Source organism: Prionailurus bengalensis, chromosome C2 (assembly GCF_016509475.1).
Source record: "Prionailurus bengalensis isolate Pbe53 chromosome C2, Fcat_Pben_1.1_paternal_pri, whole genome shotgun sequence".
NCBI lineage: Eukaryota > Metazoa > Chordata > Mammalia > Carnivora > Felidae > Prionailurus > Prionailurus bengalensis.
In genome coordinates this window covers 67567348-67592244 of record NC_057350.1, presented here as the reverse complement: position 1 = coordinate 67592244, position 24897 = coordinate 67567348, and the positions used below count along the sequence as shown (strand labels likewise).

The following is a 24897-nucleotide window of genomic DNA, read 5'->3' as shown; positions in this document are numbered from 1 at the left end:
TTGTTCCTGTATTTCAGCACCCTGTATATATTTATAGTTGTTTATATATACTTGATGGGTTGATCCTTTTATCATTATAGAATGATCCTTTTGTTTTTATTAATGTTTTTGAACAGTCTGTTTTATCTGATATTAGTATGGCCACTCTGGTTTATTATGGTTGTGGCTGGAATTATATTTTCTCTGCCTTTTACTTTTGACCTTTTTGTATTTTTGTATCTATGTCTTCTACAGACAACATATAGTTGGATTCTGGCTTCTTATCCAGTCTGTTAATTTTTATTATTCAACCCATTCACATTTAATGTTATTATTGATATAGTTGGGGTAACATCTATGTTTTGTCTCTTTATTTTCTATATATCTTATGTCTTTTTATGTCCTCTGTACTTCTTTTACTGATTTATTTTAATTGAATATTTCCTAGTATAACATTTTAATTTCTTTAATTAATTTTTCTCTATTTTTTTTTAAGTTATTCCCAGTGGTTACTCAAGGAGTTATAATATAGCTTAAAATTTATACTAACTTAGTTCCAGTGAGATATAGAAACATTATTCTGGTATAGTGTTATTTTGATGTGCTATTACTGTTATATGTGTATATCTATATGTGTTACAAACCCAGTAATACATTGTTATAGTTATAATTTATGTAATATTATGTCTTTTTAAATGTTTATTTACTTATTTTGAGAGAGAAAGTGAGCGAACAGGGGAGGGGCAGAGAAAGAGGGAGGGGGAGAGAGAGAGGGAGAGAGAGAGAAAGAAAGAAAGAAAGGAAGGAAGGAAAGAAAGGAAGGAAGGAAGGAAGGAAAGAGAGAAAGGAAGGAAGGAAGGAAGGAAGGAAGGAAGGAAGGAAGGAAGAAAGAAAGAAAGAAAGAAAGAAAGAAAGAAAGAAAGAAAGAAAGAAAGAAAGAATCCTAAGCAGGCTCCACACTATCAGTGCAGAACCCCATGCAGGCTTGAACCTGTGAACCATGAGATCATGACCTGAGCCAAAATAAGAGTTGGATGCTTAACCAACAGGGCCACCTAGGCACCCCAATTTTATGTCTTTAAAGAAGGTAAGATGAGAGAGAAATGTATATTTATTGTTACATTAAAATTCATATTTAATATTTGTGTTTTTCTTTATTCCTATTGTTTTTAGTTTCTATCTTTTGTCATTTCCTTACTCCAATACAGTTTTGCTCTGTTAACTCTAAACAGAGCAAAGAGAAATTTTATTTAAGTAAAAAATGAATTTTATTCAGGAATAGCAGAGGAATTGCAATTTGGGACAAGCAAGCTATGGTGAACCATAAGCAAGTCTGAAAAGACAAAGGAGGGTCAGCTTTTATTATGTTTTAGGAGGAAATTAGGGAGTGTTTTGTTTAGAACAAAAGTGTACTGGAGAAGAACAAGAGTTTGAGTTTGTGGTGGTTTCTGATTGGTTGTAAATGGTAGTTAGTATGTTGTCACTAGAGCAGAGAGGGATCTTCCTTCCTATTTTTAAAGACAGGAGATACAATTCCGATTTGAAAAGTGCTCTCCCTTGTTGAAATAATTCTTCCTTCTTCCTGCTGGTTATGTAGGCTACAATGAGTGGTTTGGGCTTAACAGCTCCCCTTTCAGGGCTTCCCTGATCCATGGTAAGGGAGGTTTTCTTTATTTAGTTTCACAACTCCCACATGTCAACCTTTGGGCTGTTATTGTCAAATGTAATGCATTTTTATATGTTACATACATGTCATTTTATACAGTTGCTTTTTAAATCAGGAGAGGGAAGAAGAGGAAATATGCAATAATACTGTCTTTATAAGTATCTACATAACTACTTCTATTGGTACTTTTTGTTTTTTTGTGTGTGGAATTAAAATACTGTTTGGGGTCACTTTTTTTCCAACCTGAAGAATTTTCTCTAGTATTTCTTATAAGGAAAATCTGCTAGAAAAGAATGTTTTAGTTTTTGTTTCAGTGAAAATGCCTTTATGATGCCTTTACTTTAGAAAGATAGTTTCCTTCATGTAATATTCTGGGTTGATGGTTGTTTTTTTTTTTTCTTTCAGCTGTTAGAATATATCATTTCATTGCATTCTAGCTTTCATTGTTTTGTTAAGAAGTCAGCTCTTAATCTTATTGGTTTCTCTTGTATATGATGCATTGTTTTTCTGCTGCTGCTTTCAAAATTTTCTCTTGTTTTTTTACATTTTTACTATGATGCATCTGGGTATGGATATTTTTATGTTTATCCTACTTGGAGTTCACTTAGTCTCTTGTTGCACATAATAGTTCCCACATTTCTCTGAGGCTCTGTTAATTTTTCCTTCCCTTTTTTCTGTCCTCTCAGACTGCATAGTCTCTATTGGTATATCTTCATGTTTGCTGATTCTTCTGATAGCTTGCATGTAGTATTTAGCTCTGTAGTAAATTATTTATTTCAGTTATTGTACTCTTTACTTTCAGAATTTCCATTTAGCTCTTTTTTTTAATCATTTCTTTCTCTTTACTCTTATTCTCTTCTTGCTGAGACATTGTCATCATACCTTCCTTTACTTCATTAGCATAGTTTTCTTTTGTTCTTTGACTGTATTTGTATACCTCAAAGTCTGGCATTCCCAAATCTGGAACCTCTCAAAGTTCTTTTGCATGTTTTTCCCTTGTGTTTGGGACACACTTTCCTGTTTCTTTGCATGTCTCATAGTTTTTATTGTTGTTGAACCCTGGATATTTTAGATAATATACTGTAACATTTGTGAATATTGATTCCTTCTTTCCTTCCCCCCTCTTTCTATTCTCCTGATTCTTTCTTGGAAACCATAGAAAATACTTAGGATTGTACTTAATGTAAGGACATTGAAATTAAAAGTGTCTATGATTAAAGTTCTTGGATTTGGTAAAATCCAGTTTGTATGCTCAGTGGTCTCTTCTCTTTTGGTTGTGACTCGTTTGTAAATAAATGAAGTTTCCATATAAGTGAGGTATTACCACATTTAGAAATTTTTCCAAATGCTGAGTCCTTTATTTTTAATACAAAGTTTACATTTATAGTTTTGTTCCTTTTGTAATACATTTGTTTAGCTAATGAATGATATTTCTTTCTTTTAGGTTACACCTATGTTTGAGGATTGGACCACTATTGACTGGTATCGATTTTTCTGTTTATGGGAGAAGCTGCCAATTTCTATGAAACGGGTGGCAGAGCTAGTGGGAGTCGAAGAAGCGTTCTTGGCTCGCTGTGTGAAAGGAAAAGTAGTAGCCAGAACTGAGAGACAGCATCGCCAGATGGCCATCCATAAAAGGTAAATATCAAGGAGTCTACACTATCCAGTATTTAACACAGTTTTTGGATATATAGTAGATGTTCAGTTTATTGTAGTCACTTTCATTATCATTAAAATCAAATTTTTGGCTGAGTATGGTAAAAATTTTCACTTTCCTGTATTTATTGAATTGATTGATATTTCTCTCTTGCTATCTATAGTTTAGAAGTCATTGTAGATGAAGACCTTTTAAAGTAGAACATTTAGGGGCTCCTGGGTGGCGCAGTCGGTTAAGCTTCAGACTTCAGCCAGGTCACGATCTCGTGGTCTGTGAGTTCGAGCCCCGCGTCAGGCTCTGGGCTGATGGCTCAGAGCCTGGAGCCTGTTTCCGATTCTGTGTCTCCCTCTCTCTCTGCCCCTCCCCTGTTCATGCTCTGTCTCTCTCTGTCCCAAAAATAAATAAACGTTGAAAAAAAAATTAAAAAAAAAAAAAGTAGAACATTTAATTACTTCCTTTACTTAAAGATGTGAATTAGAATTGCCAACTTAGTGTAGCTTCATGTGAGGTTGTGCTTTGTATCATTATTATAATACAATATTATAATGGCTCTGGGGAAGAGCCATTAAAAAATTCAGATGGGGAAATTGAATCATTTAGCTTCTTTAAAATCTAATAAAATTATTTTTCTTAGTGCTAGTATCTAGTATATTATTTACAACATAATCAAATGTGAATTTTGTAAGGATTTATATACTTGGATTATTTGTGGCACTAGGACCTTTCAAGTCAAAACTGGTTTTATTATCAAATTATGTCATTTTTTGAAAATATGAATAGATGATCATGTAACTGTATCAGATGTTCTTTTAAATTATTGTGCCATTATATTTCTTGAACCAAGTCTTATTTCTTGAAATTAGTTAGCAGTATTGAAATATGGAGGAGCTCTTTTTGTTATATAGGTATTAGGTTCCTTGTTATGCTATAGTACTAATGTATGTCAGGATTTATTTGACCAACATTGAGCTCAGTCTTTGTCCACTAATCCTATATCCTATTAGGAATCTTCTCACAGTGTATAAATCTTCACTTGCCTTTTTGATTCTTTCTTGTTTCCCAGCATATATCTTCATTGTAGGCATAAGTAATCTCTTACCACACTTTTGGTGATTTACTTTCCAGGTTTTTTACCAGTCTTGTGCTATTAGACTTAATCAGTGAAGTTCCCTTAAAGGAAATAAATCAGAAATATGGATGCAGTCGTGGACAGATTCAATCCTTACAACAGTCAGCAGCTGTTTATGCAGGTCAGTTAAACAAGGGTTTCCACATTTATTTGAGACTCTGTAGTTTGAGATCAAGTTAAAATTACTTTTTTTCATATTCCATTTATTTTAGGCTTCTCTACAAATGAGGGGATCATGTAAAGTCATAATTGTGTGTGTTTGTCCTCATAAGAACCCCTAAAACTATGGCTTCTCACCCTGCTCCAGAGGATTGGCAGCTGGCAGCTAGCTGAGTGTCTGGATCTTAGTCTCCCTCCATTGCTTAGCCACCTGCTAAGCATCCTCCTTTTTATTTTTTTTTTAGTTTTTATGTTTTCACTGTTGCAGGAAGTAGACCCAAAGTTCTCAATGGCCTCCCCTTTCTCATCAAGTTGCTGATCAATATTTGTTATTGAGTAGGAGGATGGCAACTACAGAGGGATTTCTGTATATCTGGTAGACTGTTCTAAATATCTCTCCTCTAAGGAAACACTGGTCTGCCCTTAATAAAATTAAACCCCTATCTGTAAGCTAGGCAAACAGGGAAGTTCTGGGTCTGATTTTACCAAGAAATCCTTACAAACTCTTAGGAAGGAAACCCTGGGCTGCTGGAGAGAGTGTGGATTTGTATGTGTAGGAGGTTTCATTGTGAAGGTGTGTGCATATATGAGAGTACTGAGGGAAAGATTGTAGGAGGGGCTGGAGACTTCAACTCACTGGCATGAAGGATCTCAAATTGCCTGTAGGATTAATGTTCTCATAGGGAAGTGATTATATTAATGCCTTGACATTGGCTCTTCTGGCCTCTTTATCTCATGAGGAAATAGCTATTAAGTTGGGCAACCTTTCCTTGAAGAAAATATCAATAGGAGCTTCACTTTTTGTACTCCTCTCAGCACTTGAATATTTAAATCATCTCTCTTATTTTCTTATTTTGCTCTAGATGAAAGAGTCCCTCACCTGTTTTAAAGAGTTCTCTCTTCCTTAAAGAAAGAAAGGAAGGGGGGCGCCTGGGTGGCACAGTCGGTTAAGCGTCCGACTTCAGCCAGGTCACGATCTCGCGGTCCGTGAGTTCGAGCCCCGCGTCGGGCTCTGGGCTGATGGCTCAGAGCCTGGAGCCTGTTTCCGATTCTGTGTCTCCCTCTCTCCCTGCCCCTCCCCCGTTCATGCTCTGTCTCTCTCTGTCCCAAAAATAAATAAACGTTAAAAAAAAAAAAATTAAAAAAAAAAAAAAAAGAAAGAAAGGAAGGAAGAGAGAATGAGACGAATGAACTAGAGTGAGGGCTTTTTGTGTATTTTGTGTTAACATGCTCTGCCTCAGTTTTTTCAAATATCAAGTTCATGATTAAGAATAAATGAGATGACAACGTGTTTACCCCTTTTATTGACCAATTAGCTAGGCCCTGAACATGTGTCTACTCACCTGTTAACGTACACTTTGTGCCTTTGTGCCTCTTAAAGTTTACGATTCTGCTGGTAAAACAAAACAAAACAAAACAAAACAAAACAAAACAAAAGATACAGCAAGACAAAAGTATCTAAAGAAATAGAGAATTATTTATAAAGAATTTTTAAAAGAATTTTTGAACGTTTTTTTAATGTTTATTTTTGAGAGAGAGAGAAACAGAGTGTGAATGGGGGAGGGGCAAAGAGAGAAGGAGACAGAATCCGAAGCAGGATCCAGGCTCCAAGCTGTCAGCACAGAGCCCCATGTGGGGCTAGAACCCACAAACTGAGAGATTGTGACCGGAGTGAAGTCAGGCGCTCAACCAACTGAGCCATCCAGGAAGCCCAAGAATTTTTAATTTCATAAATATTCTATGATTATTGTAGGGATGATTACAGTATTTTCCAACCGCCTCGGCTGGCACAACATGGAACTACTACTTTCCCAATTTCAGAAGCGTCTTACATTTGGCATCCAGAGGGAGCTGTGTGACCTGGTCCGGGTGTCCTTACTTAATGCACAGCGAGCCAGGTTCTTCTATGCTTCTGGCTATCTTACTGTGGCAGATCTTGCCAGAGCAAATATTGTGGAAGTGGAGACTGTTCTGAAAAATGCTGTGCCCTTTAAAAGGTAAGAGAGTCCTCCTGACCAGTAGTTATTAAATGAAAAATTATGTCTATTTGTAAATAATAGAAAATGTACTAAAATATTTTTTCTTTGATAGTATCATGACATACATGGGGTCACTGGAAGAAAATGAGACTGCTTTTTTCCCCCTTTAGAATTACTATCGTGTGTGTGTGTGTGTGTGTGTGTGTGTGTGTGTGTGCCTGTGTGTATGTATATATTTTTAAATTGAAGTATAGGTGACACACAGTAGTACATTAGTTTCAGGTGTACACATAGTGATTTGAAAGGTCCATATGTTATGCCCTGCTCACCACAAGTGTAACTACTATCTTTTGCCATAAAATGCTATTAAATACCATTGATTATATTCCCCATGCTGTACATTTTATGCCTGTGACTTAATCATTCCATAATTGAAAGCCTTTATCTCTCACTCCCCTTCAACCATTTTGCCTATCCCCCTACCTCTCCCCTCCAGCAACAATCAGTTTGTTCTTTGTATTTATGGGTCTATTTTTTCTTTTTTGTTTTTTCAGAGTCCACATCTAAGTGAAATCATATGATATTTGTCTTTCTTAGTCTGACTGATTTCATTTGGCATAATATCCTCTGGGTCTATCCATGTTGTCAAAAATAGCAAGATCTCAATCATTTTTACGGACGAGTAATATTCTATCACATATTTATGATACATGATATGTGAGATATATATATATATATGACATCTATATTCCTTCATCTATCCATGGACACTTGGGTTGTTCCTATACCCTGACTACTGTAAATAATGCCACAATGAACATAGAGGTGCATATATCTTTTCCAATTAGCGTTTTCATTTTCTTTGGGTCAATATTCAGTAACAGAGTTACTGAATCGTATGGTATTTTCATTTTAATTTTTTGAAAAACCTCCATGCTGTTTTCCACAGTGTTTGCACCCACTGTGCACAAGTGTTCCTGCTTCTCCACATCCTCACCAACACTTGTTATTTCTTGTCTTTGATTCCAGGTGACCTGACAGGTGTAACTGATATCTCATGGTTTTGATTTGATTTCCCTGATGATTGGTGATGTTGAATAACTTCGTGTGTTGGTTTGCCATCTATATATTTTCTTTGGAAATGTGTCTATTCAGGTCCTCTGCCCATTTTTAATTGGACTTAATGCCCATTTAATTGTTTGTTTGTTTTTGGTGTTGAGTCATATAAGTTCTTTACATATTTTTGCTATTAATCTGTTATTGGATATATCATTGCAAATATCTTCCCCCATTCAATAGGTTACCTTTTCATTTTGTTGATTGTTTCATTCACTGTGCAAAAGCTTTTTATTTTGGTGAAATCCCAATAGTTTATTTTGCTTTTGTTCCTATTCCAAGAGGAGACATATCCAGAAAAATGTTGCTAAAGCTTATGTCAAAGAAATTACTGCCTGCATTTTCTTCTAGGAGTTTTATGGTTTCAGGTCTCACATTTAGGTCTTTAATCCATTTTGAATTTATTTTTGTATGGTATAAGAAGTGATACCCTTTCATTCTTTTGCACATAGATGTTCAGTTTACCCAGCGTCATTTACTGAAGAGACTTTCCCATTGCATATTCTTGCCTCCTTGTCATAGATTAATTGTCCATTAAGCATGGGTTTATTTCTGGACTCTGTATTCTGTTTCACTGATCTACTACATGTTTTTGTGCCAGTACCATACTATTTTGATTATTACAGCTTTGTAGTTTATCTTGAAATCTAGGATTGTGATACCTCCAGCTTTGTTCTTTCTCAAGATTGCTTCGGCTTTTAGGTCTTTTGTGGTTCCATACAAATTGTAGTATTATTTATTCTAGTTTTGAGAAAAATGCTGTTGGTATTTTGATAGGGATTGCATTGAATCTGTAGATAGCTTGGGTAGTATGGACATTTTCAGCAATGTTAATTCTTCTAGTCTGTGAGCATGGTAATATCATTCCATTTCTTTTTTCTATCTTCAGTTTCTTTCATTAATGTTTTATAGTTTTCAGAGTACAAGATTTTTGGTGTAACTGTAAATGGTTTTGTTTTCTTAATTTCTATTTTTACTACTTTGCTATTAGTGTATAAAAATGCAACAGATTTCTGTGTATTAACTTTTTATGCTACAACTTTACTGAATTTATTTATGCTAATAGAATTTTGATGGATCTTTAGGGTTTTCTATGTATAGTATCATATCATCTACAAATAGTGATGGTTTTACTTCTTCCTAAACAGTTTAGATGTCTTGTATTTCTTTTTTGGTCTGATTGCTCTGGCTATGCTTTCCAGTACTATGCTGAATAAACGTGGGGAAGGTGGATGTTCTTGTCTTGTTCTTGATCTTAGGGGAAAAGCTCTCAATTTTTCACCATTGAGTATAATGTTAACGGTGGGTTTTTCACGTATGGCCTTTATTATACTGAGGTATGTTCTCTCTAAACCCACTTTGTTGAGAGTTTTAATTATGAACTCAAGTTGAATTTTGTCAAATGCTTCTTCTGCATCTATTGAGATGATCATATGATATTTAACCTTTGTTTTGATTTATGAACGTTGAATTATCCTTGCATCCCCAGAGTAAATCCCATTTAGTCGTGGTGGATAATCTGTTTAATATACGGTTGAATGTGATTTGTTAGTATTTTGTTGAGGATTTTTGCATCTATGTTTATCAGGGGCATTGGCCTGTAGTTTTCTTTTTTTATAGTGTTTTTGGTTTTGGTATCAGGGTAATACTGGCTTTGTAGAATACATTTATAATGTTTTTGGAAGTTTTCCTTTCTCTTCTATTTTTTGGAATAGTTTGAGGAGAATAGATATTAATTTGTCTTTAAAAGTTTGGTAGAATTTACCTGTGAAGCCATTTGGTCAGGGACTTTTGTTTTTTGAGAGTTTTTTGGTTACTCATTCAGTTTCATTACTAGTGTCTTGTCTGTTCAGCTGCTGTTTCTTCCTGATTCAGTTTTGGAAGATTATATGTTTCTAGGAATTTATCCATTTATTCTAATTTATTGACATAATTTTTTGTAATGTTCTCGTATAAGTCTTTGTATTTCTGTGGTGTTGGCTATTAATTTTCCTCTTTCATTTCTGATTTTATTGATTTGTGTCCTCTTCTTTTTTTCTTGATGAGTCTAGCTAAAGGTTTATTAATTTTATCTTTTCAAAGAACAAGCTCTTGGTTTCCTTGATCTTTTCTATTTTTTTAAATCTCTATTTCATTTATTTCCACTGTGATCTTAATTTCCTTCCTTTTATGGACCTTGGCTTCATTCTCTTTTTCAATTTCCTTTACATATAAGGTTAGATTGTTTATTTGAGAATTTTCTTGTTTCTTGAGGTAGGCCTGTATCTGTATGAATTTCTCTCAGAATTGTTTTCACTGAATCCCAAAGATTTTGGACTGTTGTCTTTTCATTTTCATTTGTCTTCCTGTATCTTTTGATTTTCTCTTTGATCTCTTCATTGACCCATTGGGTGTTTAGTAGCATGGTATTTAGTAGCATGCTGTTTAGCCTACATGTGTTTTTCTTTTTACCAGTTTTTTTCTTGTGATTGATAGTTCTATACTATTGTGGTTAGAAAAGATACTTGATATGATTTCAATTTTCTTAAATTTTCTGGGACTTGTTTTATGGTCTAATGTGTGATCTGTTCTGGAGGATGTCTTATGTACACTTGAATTGAAGGTATATTCCGTTGTTTTTGGATGGAATGTTGTGCATGGATATTTTAAGTACATCTGGTCTAATGTGTCATTCAAAGCCACTGTTTCCTTTGTTTTCTGTCTGGATGATCTATCCATTGATGTAAATGGGATGTTATAGACCTCTACTATTACTGTATTACTGTCAATTTCTCCATTTAGGTCTGTTAATATTTCCTTTATGTATTTAGGTGCTCTAATGTTGGGTGCATAGAGATTTACAAATGTTATATCTTCTTGTTGGATTAACCCCATTATCATTATATAATGCCCTTTGTCTCTTATTACAACCTTTGTTTAAAGTCTGTTTTGTCTGATATAAGTATTGCTACCTTGGCTTTTTTTAATTTTGCTTTTATTTGTGTGGAATATCTTTTCCTATTCTTTCATTCTTAATTTCTGTGTGTCTTTAGGTCTGACATAAGTCTTTTGTAGGCAGCATACAAATGGGTCTTGTTTTTTAATTTGTTCCACCACGCTATGTCTTGATGGGAGCATTAGACCTACTTTTACATTTAAAGTAATTATTGATAGGTATGTACTTATTGCCCTTTTGTTAATTGTTTTCTGGTTGTTTTGTAGTTCTCAGTTTTTTTCTTCTTTTGCTCTCTTTCCTTTGATGACTTTCTGTTGTATTAGTTGATTGTCTTTATTTTTTGTATACCCATTATAAATTTTGGTTTTGTCTTTACCATGAGGTTTATATATAACATGTTAATTATATAGCAGTCTATATTAAGTCAGTTACTTAAATTTGAACACATTATAAAAATTTTTTCACCTCCGTTTTAGGTATGTATTCTCATATTTTACATCTTTGTATTCATAATTTTCTTAGTTCTGATTATGGCCTTTTCTTTTTAACATAAAGAAGTCCCTTTAACATTTTTTTTAACAGTAGCCTAGTGATGATGAACTTTAACTTTTTTAAATTTCTCCTTCGGTTGTGAATGATAACATGGCCATGGAGCGTATTCTTGGTTGTAGGTTTTCTTCCTTTCAGCTCTTTGAATATATCATGCCACTCTCTTTTGGCTCACAACATTTCTGCTGAAAAATCTGCCGATAGCCATAAGTGGTTTCCCTTCTATGTAACTTTTTGTTTCTCTCTTGCTCCTTTTGAAATTTTCTCTTTATCTTTAACCTTTGACATTTTAATTATGTACCATGGTGTGGAACTCCTTGAGTTCATCTTGTTTGGAACTCTCTGTCCTTCCTGAACCTAGATGTTTGTTTTCTTCCCCCAGGTTAAGGAAATTTTCAGCTGTTATTTCTTCAAATGAATTTTCTGCCTCCTACTTTCTCTATTCTCTTCTGAGACCCCTATAATGTGAATATTTGTTCTCTTGATGTCATCCCAGAGATTGCTTAACCTATCCTTAACCTATTCTCATTAAAAAATTTTTTCTATTTGCTGTTCAGCTTGAGTGCTTTTTATTACCTTGTCTTCTAGATTGCTAATCATCTCTTCTCATCCCCTATTGTTGATTCCTTCTAGTGTATTTTTCATATCAGTTATTGTATTCTTCAGCTTTGATTCTTTCTTATATTTTCTCTTTGTTGAAGTTTTCACTGAGTTCTTCCACCCTTGTCTCCAGTCCAGTGAAGATCTTTAAGATCATTATTTCAAACTGCTTATCAAGCATATTGTTTCTCTAGGTTTCATTTGGTCCTTTTCCTAAGGTTTTGTCTTGTTCTTGTGTTTGGAGCATATTCCTCTGTCTTCCCTTCTTGCTTGACTTTCTGTGTTTGTTCCTTTGAATTGAGTAGAATAGCTACTTCTAAACTTAAAAGAAAGGTATTATGTATGTCATTTCCTGTGTATTCTGTGTATACTGGATAACTTTGGCTGGCTGGAACTGTGGCTGGCATGGGCACGGAGTCCCAGGTACTCCATGTTTGGGCTGCCCTGGTAGGATGGCTTGAGCTAAAGTGGGCTTGGGCCAGGTGGTCCCAGAGCTCTCCATAGAGAGGGTGCTCTGGCAGGAGAGCTATAGCTGAAGTTGGCGCAGGTTGGAGCATTCCCTGGGCTCTCCATGAGAGGATCCCTGGCAGGATAGCTGAAGCTGAAGTGAGCATGGGCCAGGGCTGTCTAGGGACTCCCCACCCACAGGGTGCCCTGGGAGGACAGCTAAAGCTACAAGTTGGGGTGTTCTGGGGACACTTAACACAAGGGATGCACTGTCGGGGTGGCTGGAACTAAGGTGGATGTGGGCCAGGGAGTCCTGGAGTGTGTTGGTAAACTGTGTGGAGCCAAAGTAGTGTGGGCCTGGGTCTGGGGTGCTTTACGCCTGTGCCACCTTGCTGTAATGGCTGGAGTTACAGTGAGTACTGCTCAGGGGTGTTCTGGTGGGCACCACACTGGTGCTACTTTGGTGGGATGGCTGGGGCTGGTGTGGGCTAGGGGTCTGGAACTTACTGAAGTGTAGGCCAGCTAGGGAACCTGAACCCTGCTTCTCTCTGGGCTATCAAGGTGGAGAGGGAGCATAAACTGTGGCACTTGCAGCCCCTCCTGACATGGAAAGGGTTCCGGCAGCTCCCCCACCATTTGGCAAAGTTCTAGGTCTAGTTTCTCTTTACATTCTAGTTGCTATTTGTACTTATGTATTATGCTAAGGCTACTATTTCTGTGATTATACCTTTTCTGAATGCCCAGAACTTTATTGATCAATATTACTAACATCAGTATTAGGACAGATCTACGTCACATACCTCCTCATGTGACACAGTGAGAAAGACACAGCATTACTCCTGGAGTATTCTTATCAAAAATGTCTAACATAAATTTAATTGTAAGGAAACATCAGACAAACCTAAATTGGGAGGCATTATACAAAATAATTGTCTAATACTCTTCAAAAATATCAAGGTCATGAAAAACAATAACTGAGGAACTCTTTCTAATTAAAGGAAATAAAGAGACATGACAACTAGATGTACCACCTTATTCTAGATTAGATTAGAACAAGGATGTAAGTGGAACAATTGATGAAATTTGAATAAGATGTATAGATAAGAGATAGCATTGTATTAATGTTAATTTTCTGAATGGAAACTGGTATATCTGACACCTGGCCACCCTTTCCTTTTAGTACTTGGTACATGAGAGCCAGAAAACCCATTTTGATTGTCTCAGTTTGCCATTAACAAAAATTCACAATAAATTACCTATGCATATGTATTTTCCATTGTTGGTAATGTTTCTTCAGAGTAAATTCTTGGATGTGGGATTTCAAAAGGTAAGTGCTTATGTAGGTTTATTAGTTCCAGATTACCCTGCAGAAGGGTTGTACCAGGTTACATTCTCACTGGCCTATTACGCCACAGCCTTGCAAACAGAATCCATTGTTAGAGTTTTCATTTCACCAGTCTGATAGATAGGAAATAGTATCTCAGTATGGTTTTAATGTGTATTTCTCCAATTGTGAATGATGGTGGATGTCTTTTCATATGTTTCAGGATCATATTTTTGTATCCTTGTGAATTATCTGGTTATGTCTTTTCTTGTTTCTACTGAGTTTGGTCTTTTCCCTCTCCTTTTTATTTTATTTTATTTTATTTTTTTAAATGTTTATATACTTTAATAGAGAGAGAAAGAACAAGGGAGTGGCAGAGAGAGAATCCCAAGCAGACTGCATGCTATCAGTGCAGAGGGCTCTATCACAGGGACCCTGAGATCATGACCTGAGCCTAAATCAAGAGTCAGATGCTTAATCTACTGGGCCACCCAGGTGCCCTTCTTTCTCCTTTTAAAAGAATCTTTTCTTCTTAAATTGATTAGAGTTCTTAGCTGTTTATTTTATATGTATATTGCAAATATTTTCTCAAAATTTATAAATTGTCTTTTGACTTTTACTACATTGTTTTTGCCATGCAGAATTTTAACTTTTCTATTGATTTCTTTGTCAATTTTTTTTTTTTGCTTTGGAATTGTCATAGTTAGAAAACTTTTGTCTACTGAAATTAAAAAGGAATTCATTCATGTCTTCTCCTAGTATTTGTAGATTTGCATCTAGATTCCTGATGTATTTAGAATTTAATTTTGTGTATAGTATAAAGTCTGGATCAAATTTTGTCCTTTATCCAATGGCTCCCATTTATAAAAATGTTTATTTTTGACTTAGTGATTTGAGATGCCATCTTTGTCATATACCAAATATCCATAAATAATTAGGTCTATTTCTGTAGTTTCTATTTTATATACTATTCTTTTTGTCAATTCATGAGCCAGTAAATACTTTTAATTATAAATTATAAATTATTAATCTCTGGAAGGACACTTCCTCTCATAGTTTTCCAGTATTTTTTTTTTTTGGCTATTCTTGCATATTTGCCCATATGAAAGTTAAAGTGCTTGTTGATATTTTATAGGAATTGTATTGAAATTTAACTTAGAATTGATATCTTTATATTTTGTGTCAACCTATCCAAGGATAGGTAACATCTTTGAATTTGATCTAGTCTTTGTGATTTTTAAGAGTTTTCAAAAGATTTCCTCATATAGGTTTTCAAAAGTTTTAAGTTTTGCTCACACAGGTTTTATACATTTCTTGTTAAAGTTATTCCTACTTAATATTTATTGTTATTTTAATTGGTTGCTCTCTTTTATTATGTCTTCTACATAGTTATTATTAGAGTATATGAAGGCTGTTTTGTATAATTTTTTATCCTATTTTCTAAATTCTTTTATTGTTTGAATTACTTTTATCATTGATTCTCTAGAATTTTCCAGGTATGTTGGCACATCATCTACAAATAGTTATTTTACTTCTGTAAGAATTTGTATGCTTTTAATTGATTTCTCTTATCTAATTGTATTAGCTGATATCTCTAATATGTAGTAGTAGTAGTAGTAGTAAGGATAGTAGTAATAGATATTGGGAATTTTTGCTTTGTTTGTGATCTTAGGGGAAATGCCTCTGGTGTTGCTTCAATAGGATACTGGTTTCAGAACTATGGTGTGTGTGTATGTGTGGGTATGTGTGTGTGTGTGTGTGTGTGTATTTATGTAAGAAATACATAATTCTTGAATAGTTTTGTCATGATTGGGTATTGAATTTTGTCAAAGCATTTTCCAGTATTCCTGAAGATTATCATAGTTTTTTTTTCCTCCTCCTTCATCTATTAGCATGGTACATTATATTAATAGGTTTCCTAATATTGAATCAATCTTATGGAATAAATTTAATTTGGTCATCTTATTTTATTATATGATGTTGAATTCTATTTGCTAATATTTGATATAGTATACTTTTGCATTGTTATTTACAAATAATATTGACCTATTGTTTTCTTGCATTGTGTGGTTTTTTGCACTATTTTTATTCAAGTTTTGCTATCAGTTTTGGTATCAGACTTGCCTCATGAAAAAGAATTATGAAGCATTTTTTGTTTTCAGTGCTTTGCAATAATTTAGGGAGACTTGGGACTGCTAGAAGTTTTTATATGATTATTGTATGAAACCATGTTGAATGGTGCCTTTCAATGGGTTAGTTTCCCGATCACTTTGTCTACTTTATTTTTTCAGAAATTAGTCTCTCTAAGCTTTCTATCTTGAATGGGGTCAATTTTGGTAATCTGTATTTCCTTAGAAAATTATTTGTTGGGGCGCCTGGGTGGCGCAGTTGGTTAAGCGTCCAACTTCAGCCAGGTCACGATCTCGCGGTCCGGGAGTTCGAGCCCCGCGTCGGGCTCTGGGCTGATGGCTCAGAGCCTGGAGCCTGTTTCCGATTCTGTGTCTCCCTCTCTCTCTGCCCCTTCCCCGTTCATGCTCTGTCTCTCTCTGTCCCAAAAATAAATAAAAACGTTGAAAAAAAAATTTTAAAAAGAAAATTATTTGTTGCATCTGGATTTTCAAATACATTTTTATAGAGATTTGTGAATTAGTTTCTTAGGAATTTTAAGTATTCCTTCTATTTCAGTGGATATTCCTTCCTTGTCATTTGCTATTTTATAAATTTTACTTTATCTCTATTTTTTCTTGATTAGGTTAGCTAGTGGTTTATCTATTTTTTAAATTGGTTAAAAATCAGTTAGATCTAGACCTAGGTCTAGGCCTATGCCTTTTTTTTTAAAGTAATGTACCTTATTAATCTCTTCTTTTAATTTTACATTTCCTTCTTCCTGCTTTCTTTTGTTTTCTTTTGTACGTTTTCTGATTTTGTTGTTGAACTAGGAATTTGTTGACTTTTATATTTTTATTGGTAAATAAAATACTGTATTCTTAGTGTAGAACTATGAACTTAGTACTGTGAGTTTTCCTGTGGTTTTTATTTTAAATATAACCCATAGATTATGATATGTAGAGATTTTGTTTTTATTTGTTAGAAATGTAATTTGCATGGTTTCCTTCTTTTGCCCAGGTGGAAGTGCTTTTTGTTTTTTTTATTTTTTAAAATAATTTCTAGTCTTATTGCACATCAATCTAACGTGTTATTTATAACACATATACTTCATGGAACTCACTGATGTTTTCTTGGTGTGCTAATATATGATCAATACAAACTAGATGTGTTCTGTATTACAAAGGTAAAGTGTTTGAAATATATTCATAAAAAGTCGCCCTCATTGCTTATGTTCATTAGGTCTTCTTTATTCTTATTTATTACCCTCCTCAACATTTGATCTGTGTTTTAATGAGAATGGTTTATTAAAGTCTACTAATTATTAGTACACTTCTTTCTGTGTCTCCTTGTATCTCTTATATTTGCTTCATAAAAATGATTGCTTATTATTTGGTATGTAAATACTCATAGTAAATATGACTGGTAATGTTATATTTACTATCATTGTTGTTTTTAGCATTAAATTTTACTCTTTTTGTTATACTTAATGCAAAATAGCCCTCACTGCTTTCTTCTTGCTCCATTTTTCTAGGATATTTTTTGTCCATCCCTTTAGTTTTAGTCTTTTAGAATCACTTGGTTTTAGGTATGATTTTTATGTACCACACTGAGTTGTAATTGTGTTTTACTTTCTGAACCAAATTGAAGTCTTTCTTTTAATAGATGATTTAATCCCATCACATCTATTGCTATAACTAAAATGTTCCATTTCAATTCTTAAATTATTTTATAATTATGTGTATTGTGTATTTACTATGTTTCTTTGTCTACCTTTAAGAGTACTCTTTGGAGTTTTACTTTTAAATTTAGACAGGTGTGTATTTTGTTCTAGTGCATACCTGTGTACTTTTTATTATCTGGCTTGTAAACATTTTTTTTAAGATTTTATTTTTCAGTAGTCTCTACACCCAACATGGGGCTCAAACTCACAATTCCGAGATCAAGAGTCATATGCTCTTCCAACTGAGCCAGCCAGGCACCCCTGGTTCGTCAAGATTTTAATGGTATCCTGTAGCACCTACCTATTGCCTGAACAACAGTCATTGACATCGAGCTTACTTTAGTTTTCTTTTTCCCTCTCCTTTTCCCTCCGTTTAAAAAGTGCATTAGTTCTCTTTGTCTCAATGTATAACATTTTTACATTAATTTTCCACCCCGTCCCTACCCTTGTAGGATGTAGAGATGAAAACTAATATAATCTACATTTTTATTTATTCATATTCTTACCATCAGTCTTAGTGCTGAAGTACTCTTAGTCCTCTCTTGGTTGGATTACACTTACCTGCTAATAGATTTCTTGAGGGCTAATATCGTATAGAATTCCCTAAGTTCTTGTATGTGTAAAACTGCTTTTCTATAACCTTAATAGTTAAAGCACATCTTGACTAGATATAGACTTTTGGTCCACCTTTTCTTTTATTAAGTTTTAGGAAAATGATTTCTTTGCTGTGCATGCTGTTTTTGAGAATTCTGATGGTAATATAATTCTTTTTTTTCCTTCTAAATATGTAGACCTTGAGATTTTTATATCTTTGAAGTTGGATAGTTTTAATAGGCTAATTAATTAACTATTGCTGTGAAACAAATTACTTTAAGAGCTTAGTGACTTAGGGGCACCTGGCTGGCTTAGGAGATCATGTCACTCTTGATCTTGGGGTTATGAGTTCAAGCCCCACATTGGGTGTAGAGAGTCCTTAAATAAAGACACTTGAAAAATATGTTTTAAAAGAAGAACTCTGTGGCTTAAAAGCAACAGAAATAATTATTAACTCAAAGTTTCTATGAGTCATAAACTTGGGAACATCTTTGTTGGTGATCTGGTTTGACGTTGTAGTAAAGCTGTTGGCTGGGACTATAATTATCTGAAGGGTTGAGTTGCATCTGCTTTTAAGATGACACACACATACTGCCAAGCTGGTGCTCAATTCTCCATGTGACCTTCTCCATAGAGCTGTTGTTGTCCTTATGCCATGATGGTTGGCTTTCTCTAGACTAAGTGACGTAAGAGAGCAAAATGGAAGCTGCAACATCTTTTAGGAGCTAGCCTTGGTATTTTAGTTGTTTTGGGTGAGTGGCTAACTTGGTCCCTCTTACACCAGTCTTGTTGGAAACAGAAGTCTCTTGACCATTATTTCTTTCATAGTTTTTATGCTTCATGCTGTATTTTTTCTTTTCATGGTACTTCAATTATGTATATGTTTGGCATTTTAGGGTGTAGAATCTATTATTTTACGCTGAAGAACATTGATATTTTATCAGTTAGTTAGCTTGGCTGAACTCAAACTCTAAACTTTGTCTTCCTATAGTGGACAGTAACTCAAATCTCTGTTCAGTTTAGACTTTTAACTGGCTGCTTAGAGTCATCCCATACTTGCATAGATTAGAGGTCAGCTAGATATTTGAACAGATTTATATGGAGAATTTTGGGTTTTCCTTCTCTGGATCTCATTTCTGGACTTTCTCCATTCATTTTATACCTCCTGTAATTATTCTGAGCTCTTTTTCAAATTCTGTCAATTAATAAACTCCAGGCTTTTATCCAAGTTTTTAGTTACCTTCTTTCAGTTTCTCCTTTCTTTTGGTCACTCTCCATTTCCTTCAACTATTTTGTCTAGAGTTAATATTACATAGGAGGATTTGTTTCAATGAAAGTTTTATGAAACTATTTTAAAAAAGTTTCTGCTTCATCTGTTTTAGTGAGGCCTTCCCTAATTTTGCTATCTGAAAATTGCAGAACCAGCCATCCCCTCCTGGTGCTTCATTTTTGTTCACAACTCTTATCATCAGTTGATATGGAATGCATTCTAACATTTGTTTTCTGTTTTCTCCAACTAAAATGTAAGCTCTTAGAAAGCAGATGTATTTCTCTCTTGTTCAGTGCTATTTCTTCACTTCCTAGGACAGATCAGTTTAGTGGTTAATAAATATTTCTGTATGCATGAATGAATCAATGCATTAATTTATTTCTTTTTCTATATCCTTGTTTAGTGCCCGAAAGGCTGTGGATGAGGAAGAGGAAGCAGTTGAAGAACGTCGGAATATGCGAAATATTTGGGTGACTGGCAGAAAAGGTTTAACTGAAAGGGAAGCAGCAGCCCTTATAGTAGAAGAAGCCAAAAGGATTCTGCAGCAGGATTTAGCTGAAATGGGAGTGCAATGGAATCCATATTCCCTTTTAAATTCTAATACACACTCATTGACCAGCAGTGAGCCAGAAGTAAAAGAACAGAAACTTACACCCCAAACTAAGAGATCTTGTAAAAGATTAATATCAAAGAAAAAAAGTAACTCAGTGTTTAATGATTCTTTTGCTAAGCATTCACCAACTACAGTGCAAGATTTAGTTAAATGTGGAGAGAATAGAAATTCCTTTTATTACAAGTTACAGAATGGGAATCAAGAATCCCAAGTACATTCCATTTCCAGAGCAAGAAAACGGGCTTCTTTGAACAGAAGTAAAGAAAAGCTAGTAACCTCTCTGAATGAGGGGAAAAAAAGCACTAAGAATGTTGTTCAAACTCTCTTATTTGAGAAAACAAAAAAAGAATCTTTGAGTTTCAGTTCAGAAAAGATGAGTACTGCCTCTCGATCTTGGAAACGTGATAAGCATCTAACACAATCCAGAGATAGTAGCCCTGTGAAAGACACTGGGATGTATAGAATTGATTTACAGGAACAAACTATGTCTAATCCTGTTTATTGTGAAGACTCAATTACCTTAGATAAGAAGAATATGGAATTTAGAACTCCAGAGCCGTTTCCTAAAAATGTATCTTACTGTGCTGAGGGAAAATATAGCAAAGCATCATTCTCATCACAAACAGAACAAAGTTCAAAGAACAAAACAAAAACTAACAATATTCTTGTGGAACATTTTATCACAGAATCCCAGAGTAAAAAAGTGACTTGTCATCCCACTAGTACAGTTAGTGAAAACGGAAGAGCACTAGCTTTTGTTGAGTCAGAAAAAATAAACAAAGTACTGATGATACAAAGTGATTCAAAAACCCAGAATGTTTATGTAAAACACCATGACACCCATTCAATTAACCAGTGTGCAGAAAAACAGTCTGATAAACAAACAAACACTTATACCAAACAGAAAAAAATATTAGAGAGACAAATGCCCTGTGAGACAGGCAGTAGTTATATGAATAAAGACTCAAATGGTATTATCAAGTGTGGAATTATGAAGTTTAATGGTGAGGAAAATAAATCAAATAATTTTCAGGTATCAGGAGATAATATAAACAGCACTGAGATACTCAGTAGAATACATCCCCCAACTGGAGCATTTGGTAAATCAGGAGGCCAGCATGAGGATTTTCTAAATCCCTCTAAAATACAAGAAAAAACGGAAGCTTATGCAGCAAACAAAACTAAAAATAATTGTGTTTCTGACTTAGGTTTAGTTCTTTGTGAATTTGAAGATAGTTTGTACCTGGATACTCAGTCAGAGAAAATTATACAACAGATGGCAACTGAAAATGCCAAACAAGCAGGAGCAAAGGATGCCAACCTGGCAACAGAGACAATGCTGAAGAGTTTAGACAAACAGAGCTTGGTGATCTCTTTTCAGAATGAGATTCATATTACTTTTCCTGGTGAACGACATTCTCCAGGAATGACAAATATAGATCATTTGGAGGATAAGACTGTAGATACTGTGAAACAAAGCACCAATTCACATGGAGTTGATGTCCTGACTCCAGAAAGCTCAATTTTTCATTCTCCAATACTCTTGAGGGAAAATGGCCCTTGTTTTAAAAGGAATGAACTTTCTGTCACTGACTCTCAATTAAATAGTTTTCTTCAAGGTTATCAAACACAAGAAGCTTTGAAACCAGTTATACTACCGCCTCCCACTGGTGTAGAAGTAGAATGTCTACCAGCTCCTGAAACAAGTTTGAATTTGAGTGATAGCTTACTATTTGACAGTTTCAGTGAAGATTACCTAGTGAAAGAACAACCTCCTGATACACAAGCAAAAGAACCCCTTTCTTCTGAACTAATGTCAAACTGTTCCAGTCATTCTCTGTGTCTACAACCAGAGGGCCAACTTAGAAAATCAAATATGAATGAGAATCAAGATAATCAGCAACAGTTGACTTGTTTCAGTGAGGAGTCTCTTATATTTTCAGAGTTGGATTCTGCTCAGATGGTTGAAGCTTTGGACAATGTAGATATATTTCCTGCCCAAGAGAAACATAATACCGCAGTGTCTCTTACAGCATTAGAACTAAGTGATCCAGGGACTGTCAATAATGATTATTCACAAAGAGAAATAATTGGAAGAGATAAAGATGAAAAGTCTAAAAAATCCAAATTAACTGAGATAGGGCAAAATAAATCGCTCATATGGTCAGGGGCATCGTTTGATTTAAGTCCAGGACTGCAAAGAATTTTAGATGAAGTGTCCAGTCCTCTAGAAAATGAAAAGCAAAAATTAGCCACTACAAACTTGTCTAGTTTAAAAGGGGAAAATATGGAGTTAAATGGCAAACAAGTAATTTCAAATTTGGAGCCAAATCAAGTTCCGGGAATTTCATTTTTCCCTAATGTTGAAATAAAGAGCAAGATTGGAGCACTGGAGAACGGTGCCCTTCATGGTGAAACCTCATCCCTCTTGCCTTGGAAAGAGAGCTGTATAGTTGATGATAACGGACTCATTCCTCCTACACCCATCCCAGCATCTGCTTCTAAGCTAGTGGTTCCAAGTATTCTTGGAACATCTTCTGTAAAACTCCAGAAAATGCATAGTGTTTTACAGCTTGGTAAAAGTTACTCATTTGGCTCATCTTCAGATATTAAAAACCAAGATTTAAGTTCAGAGAGTAGAGATGGTTTAAAAAAGGATAGACCTATTAGAGACACAAGTTTTTCACTGCAGTTGTCACAGGATGGATCGCAGTTAACTGCAGCCTCATGCAGCCCAGAAAGCTTGGCCATAATTGATGTAGCAAGTGACCAAATTCTCTTTCAAACATTCATTAAGGAGTGGCAGTGCAAAAAGAGATTTTCCATCTCACTGGCTTGTGAAAAGATCAGTAATTTGAGGTCTTCTAAAAATGCTGCTATTGGTGGTAGGTTTAAGCAAGGTAAGAATTTTTTCTTTAATTTTTCATATTTTCATGTTTATATGTAAAATAGTGAATTGGGATGAATGTACTAAATTTATTCCAATTTAATTAAAATTTCTTCTATATGGGTTTACCTGTAGAACAGCTTATTGTTCAGTGCAACTAGATTAATAATAGTTGCCATCTGGTATAAGTGATGGGCGACTCCAGGGTGTGAGAACTGAGCACTGAGAAAAAAGGTCAAGCTGGGATACTGAAATAATGCAGACCTCTAAGGCACTACTTATTACTGTGGCCCTGATCCGCTGTTATAGCTCTGGTCTAATCAGGCCTGTGTCTGCCTCTTTTCTTCAAAAGCCAGAAATCCCTAAACAGCCTTGCCACAGGAGCTCCCCACACTAGGTGGTCCAAAGGGAGTTCTATAGCAGTCTTGTCTCTCAGGACATGGACATAGTACCCAAGCTTATTGCTGCTGCAGCCATCCCAGTTGTTGTGGCTGGTACATGGGCCAGCACTGGGATAGTTTTTGGCAGCTTGATCATTGGGTATATCAGGAACCTGGCTCTCAAACAGCAGCATTTCTTCAGTTCTATTCTGGTTTTTGCCATGTGTCAGGCCATGGTGCTAATTGTTGCCTTTCTTATTCTTTTCACTTTACGAGGCTTTATGGAGGTCATCTACCTGTCTCTGCTGCTTCAACTCCAGCCCATATCTGGTGCTGGAGTGTGCTAAGCTTTACCATTAAACGCAATGTTTCTTTTAAAAAATCATATAAATTTGTATATTTAACACATAATATAATATTTTATATAATATATAAATGTTAGAATATAAGTTTGTAAAAACGAATATATTTTGAATATGGATCACCATTTTTGGTATCTCATTTTTTATTAATCATCAGTGCTTATGAATTATTTTCTATTTAATTAATTAAAATAATTAATTTGTATTATATAATCTACTTAGATAATCACAAAAGTACATAGAAAATTGGCACTATATTTTTAACAATGTATGTTAACTATATTTTTCAATACTTACCTCAAGTAGACTTATAACCTTTACTGATATTCATGAGTTCTATACCAAAATGTTGATCCCAAATCCTCACAGAGCCCTTCCACATTTTAAGAGAATTGAACCAAATAATGCCATGCATGTATATTCCTGTCTTACTTCATGACAGTAAGGATTCTGTATCTTGGGGAATAGCTGTAGTCAGCTTGACGACCTGCTGTAGAAACCAAAGATTTGATCAGATTTCTTAAATCTCTGTATTTATGAATGAATTTGTTCATAAATTTTGAGTATTTGTCTGATCTTCAATTCATGGAACACATGTTTTTCTTTTTAATTTTTTTATTTGAGTATAATTGACAATCAATGTTATATTAGTTTTAGGTGTACAACATAATGATATGAGAAGTTTATACATTATACTATGTTCACCATGAGTATAGCTACCATCTGTCCCCATACATTGCTATTACAATATCATTGACTATATATATTCTTTATGCTGTGCTTTTTAGTCCCATGACTTATTCATTACATAACTAGAAGCCTGTATCTCCCATTCTCTTTAGCCATTTTGCCCAACCCCCCACCTCCCCTTCCTTCTAGTAACCATCAGTTTGTTCTCTGTATTTATAGGTCTGATTCTGCTTGTTTGTTTATTCATTTATGTGTTTTTGTTTTAGATTCTATTTATGAAATAATATGGTATTTGCCTTTCTCAGTCTGACTTATTTCACTTAGTGTAATACCCTGTAGGTCCATCCATGTTTCAAATGGCAAGTTCTCATCCCTTTTTATGGCACCATAATATTTCATTGTATATGTATACCACATCTTCCTATTCATTTGTCTGTAGATGAACACTTAGGTCATGGAGCAAATGTGTTAATGACAAGTTTTATATATGTTTTGTGTTGACTAGTACTTTCCATTTTTCATTCAACAAATATAAAATTGAGCACATTCTTTGAGCGGTTAGAGGGGTAAAATTGTTCACTTAAATTTAACAACTGTGTGCCAGTTATTAGACTGGTTCTTGACCTGTATTTGTAAAGTTGGAGATCCATTATTTCAGAAAAAAATGTTGACTCTGGATACAAAATTATACCTGATTCTTCACCAAGAAGTAAGATACTTGATTTTTTTGAA

At 34.6% G+C, this 24897-nt stretch overlaps 1 protein-coding gene and 1 pseudogene across 1 annotated transcript in view; both read left to right on the top strand.

Annotated features, from left to right (window-relative positions):
• POLQ (DNA polymerase theta) overlaps nt 1-24897 on the top strand; it is a 123587-nt gene that overhangs the window by 43269 nt on the left and 55421 nt on the right. The window contains exons 13-16 of the mRNA XM_043594280.1: nt 3090-3283; nt 4428-4552; nt 6344-6587; nt 19637-22746. Of these exons, the coding sequence (XP_043450215.1) occupies nt 3090-3283; nt 4428-4552; nt 6344-6587; nt 19637-22746 (3673 nt within the window). The remainder of the gene's footprint in view (nt 1-3089; nt 3284-4427; nt 4553-6343; nt 6588-19636; nt 22747-24897) is intronic.
• LOC122491491 lies at nt 22761-23480 on the top strand (annotated as a pseudogene).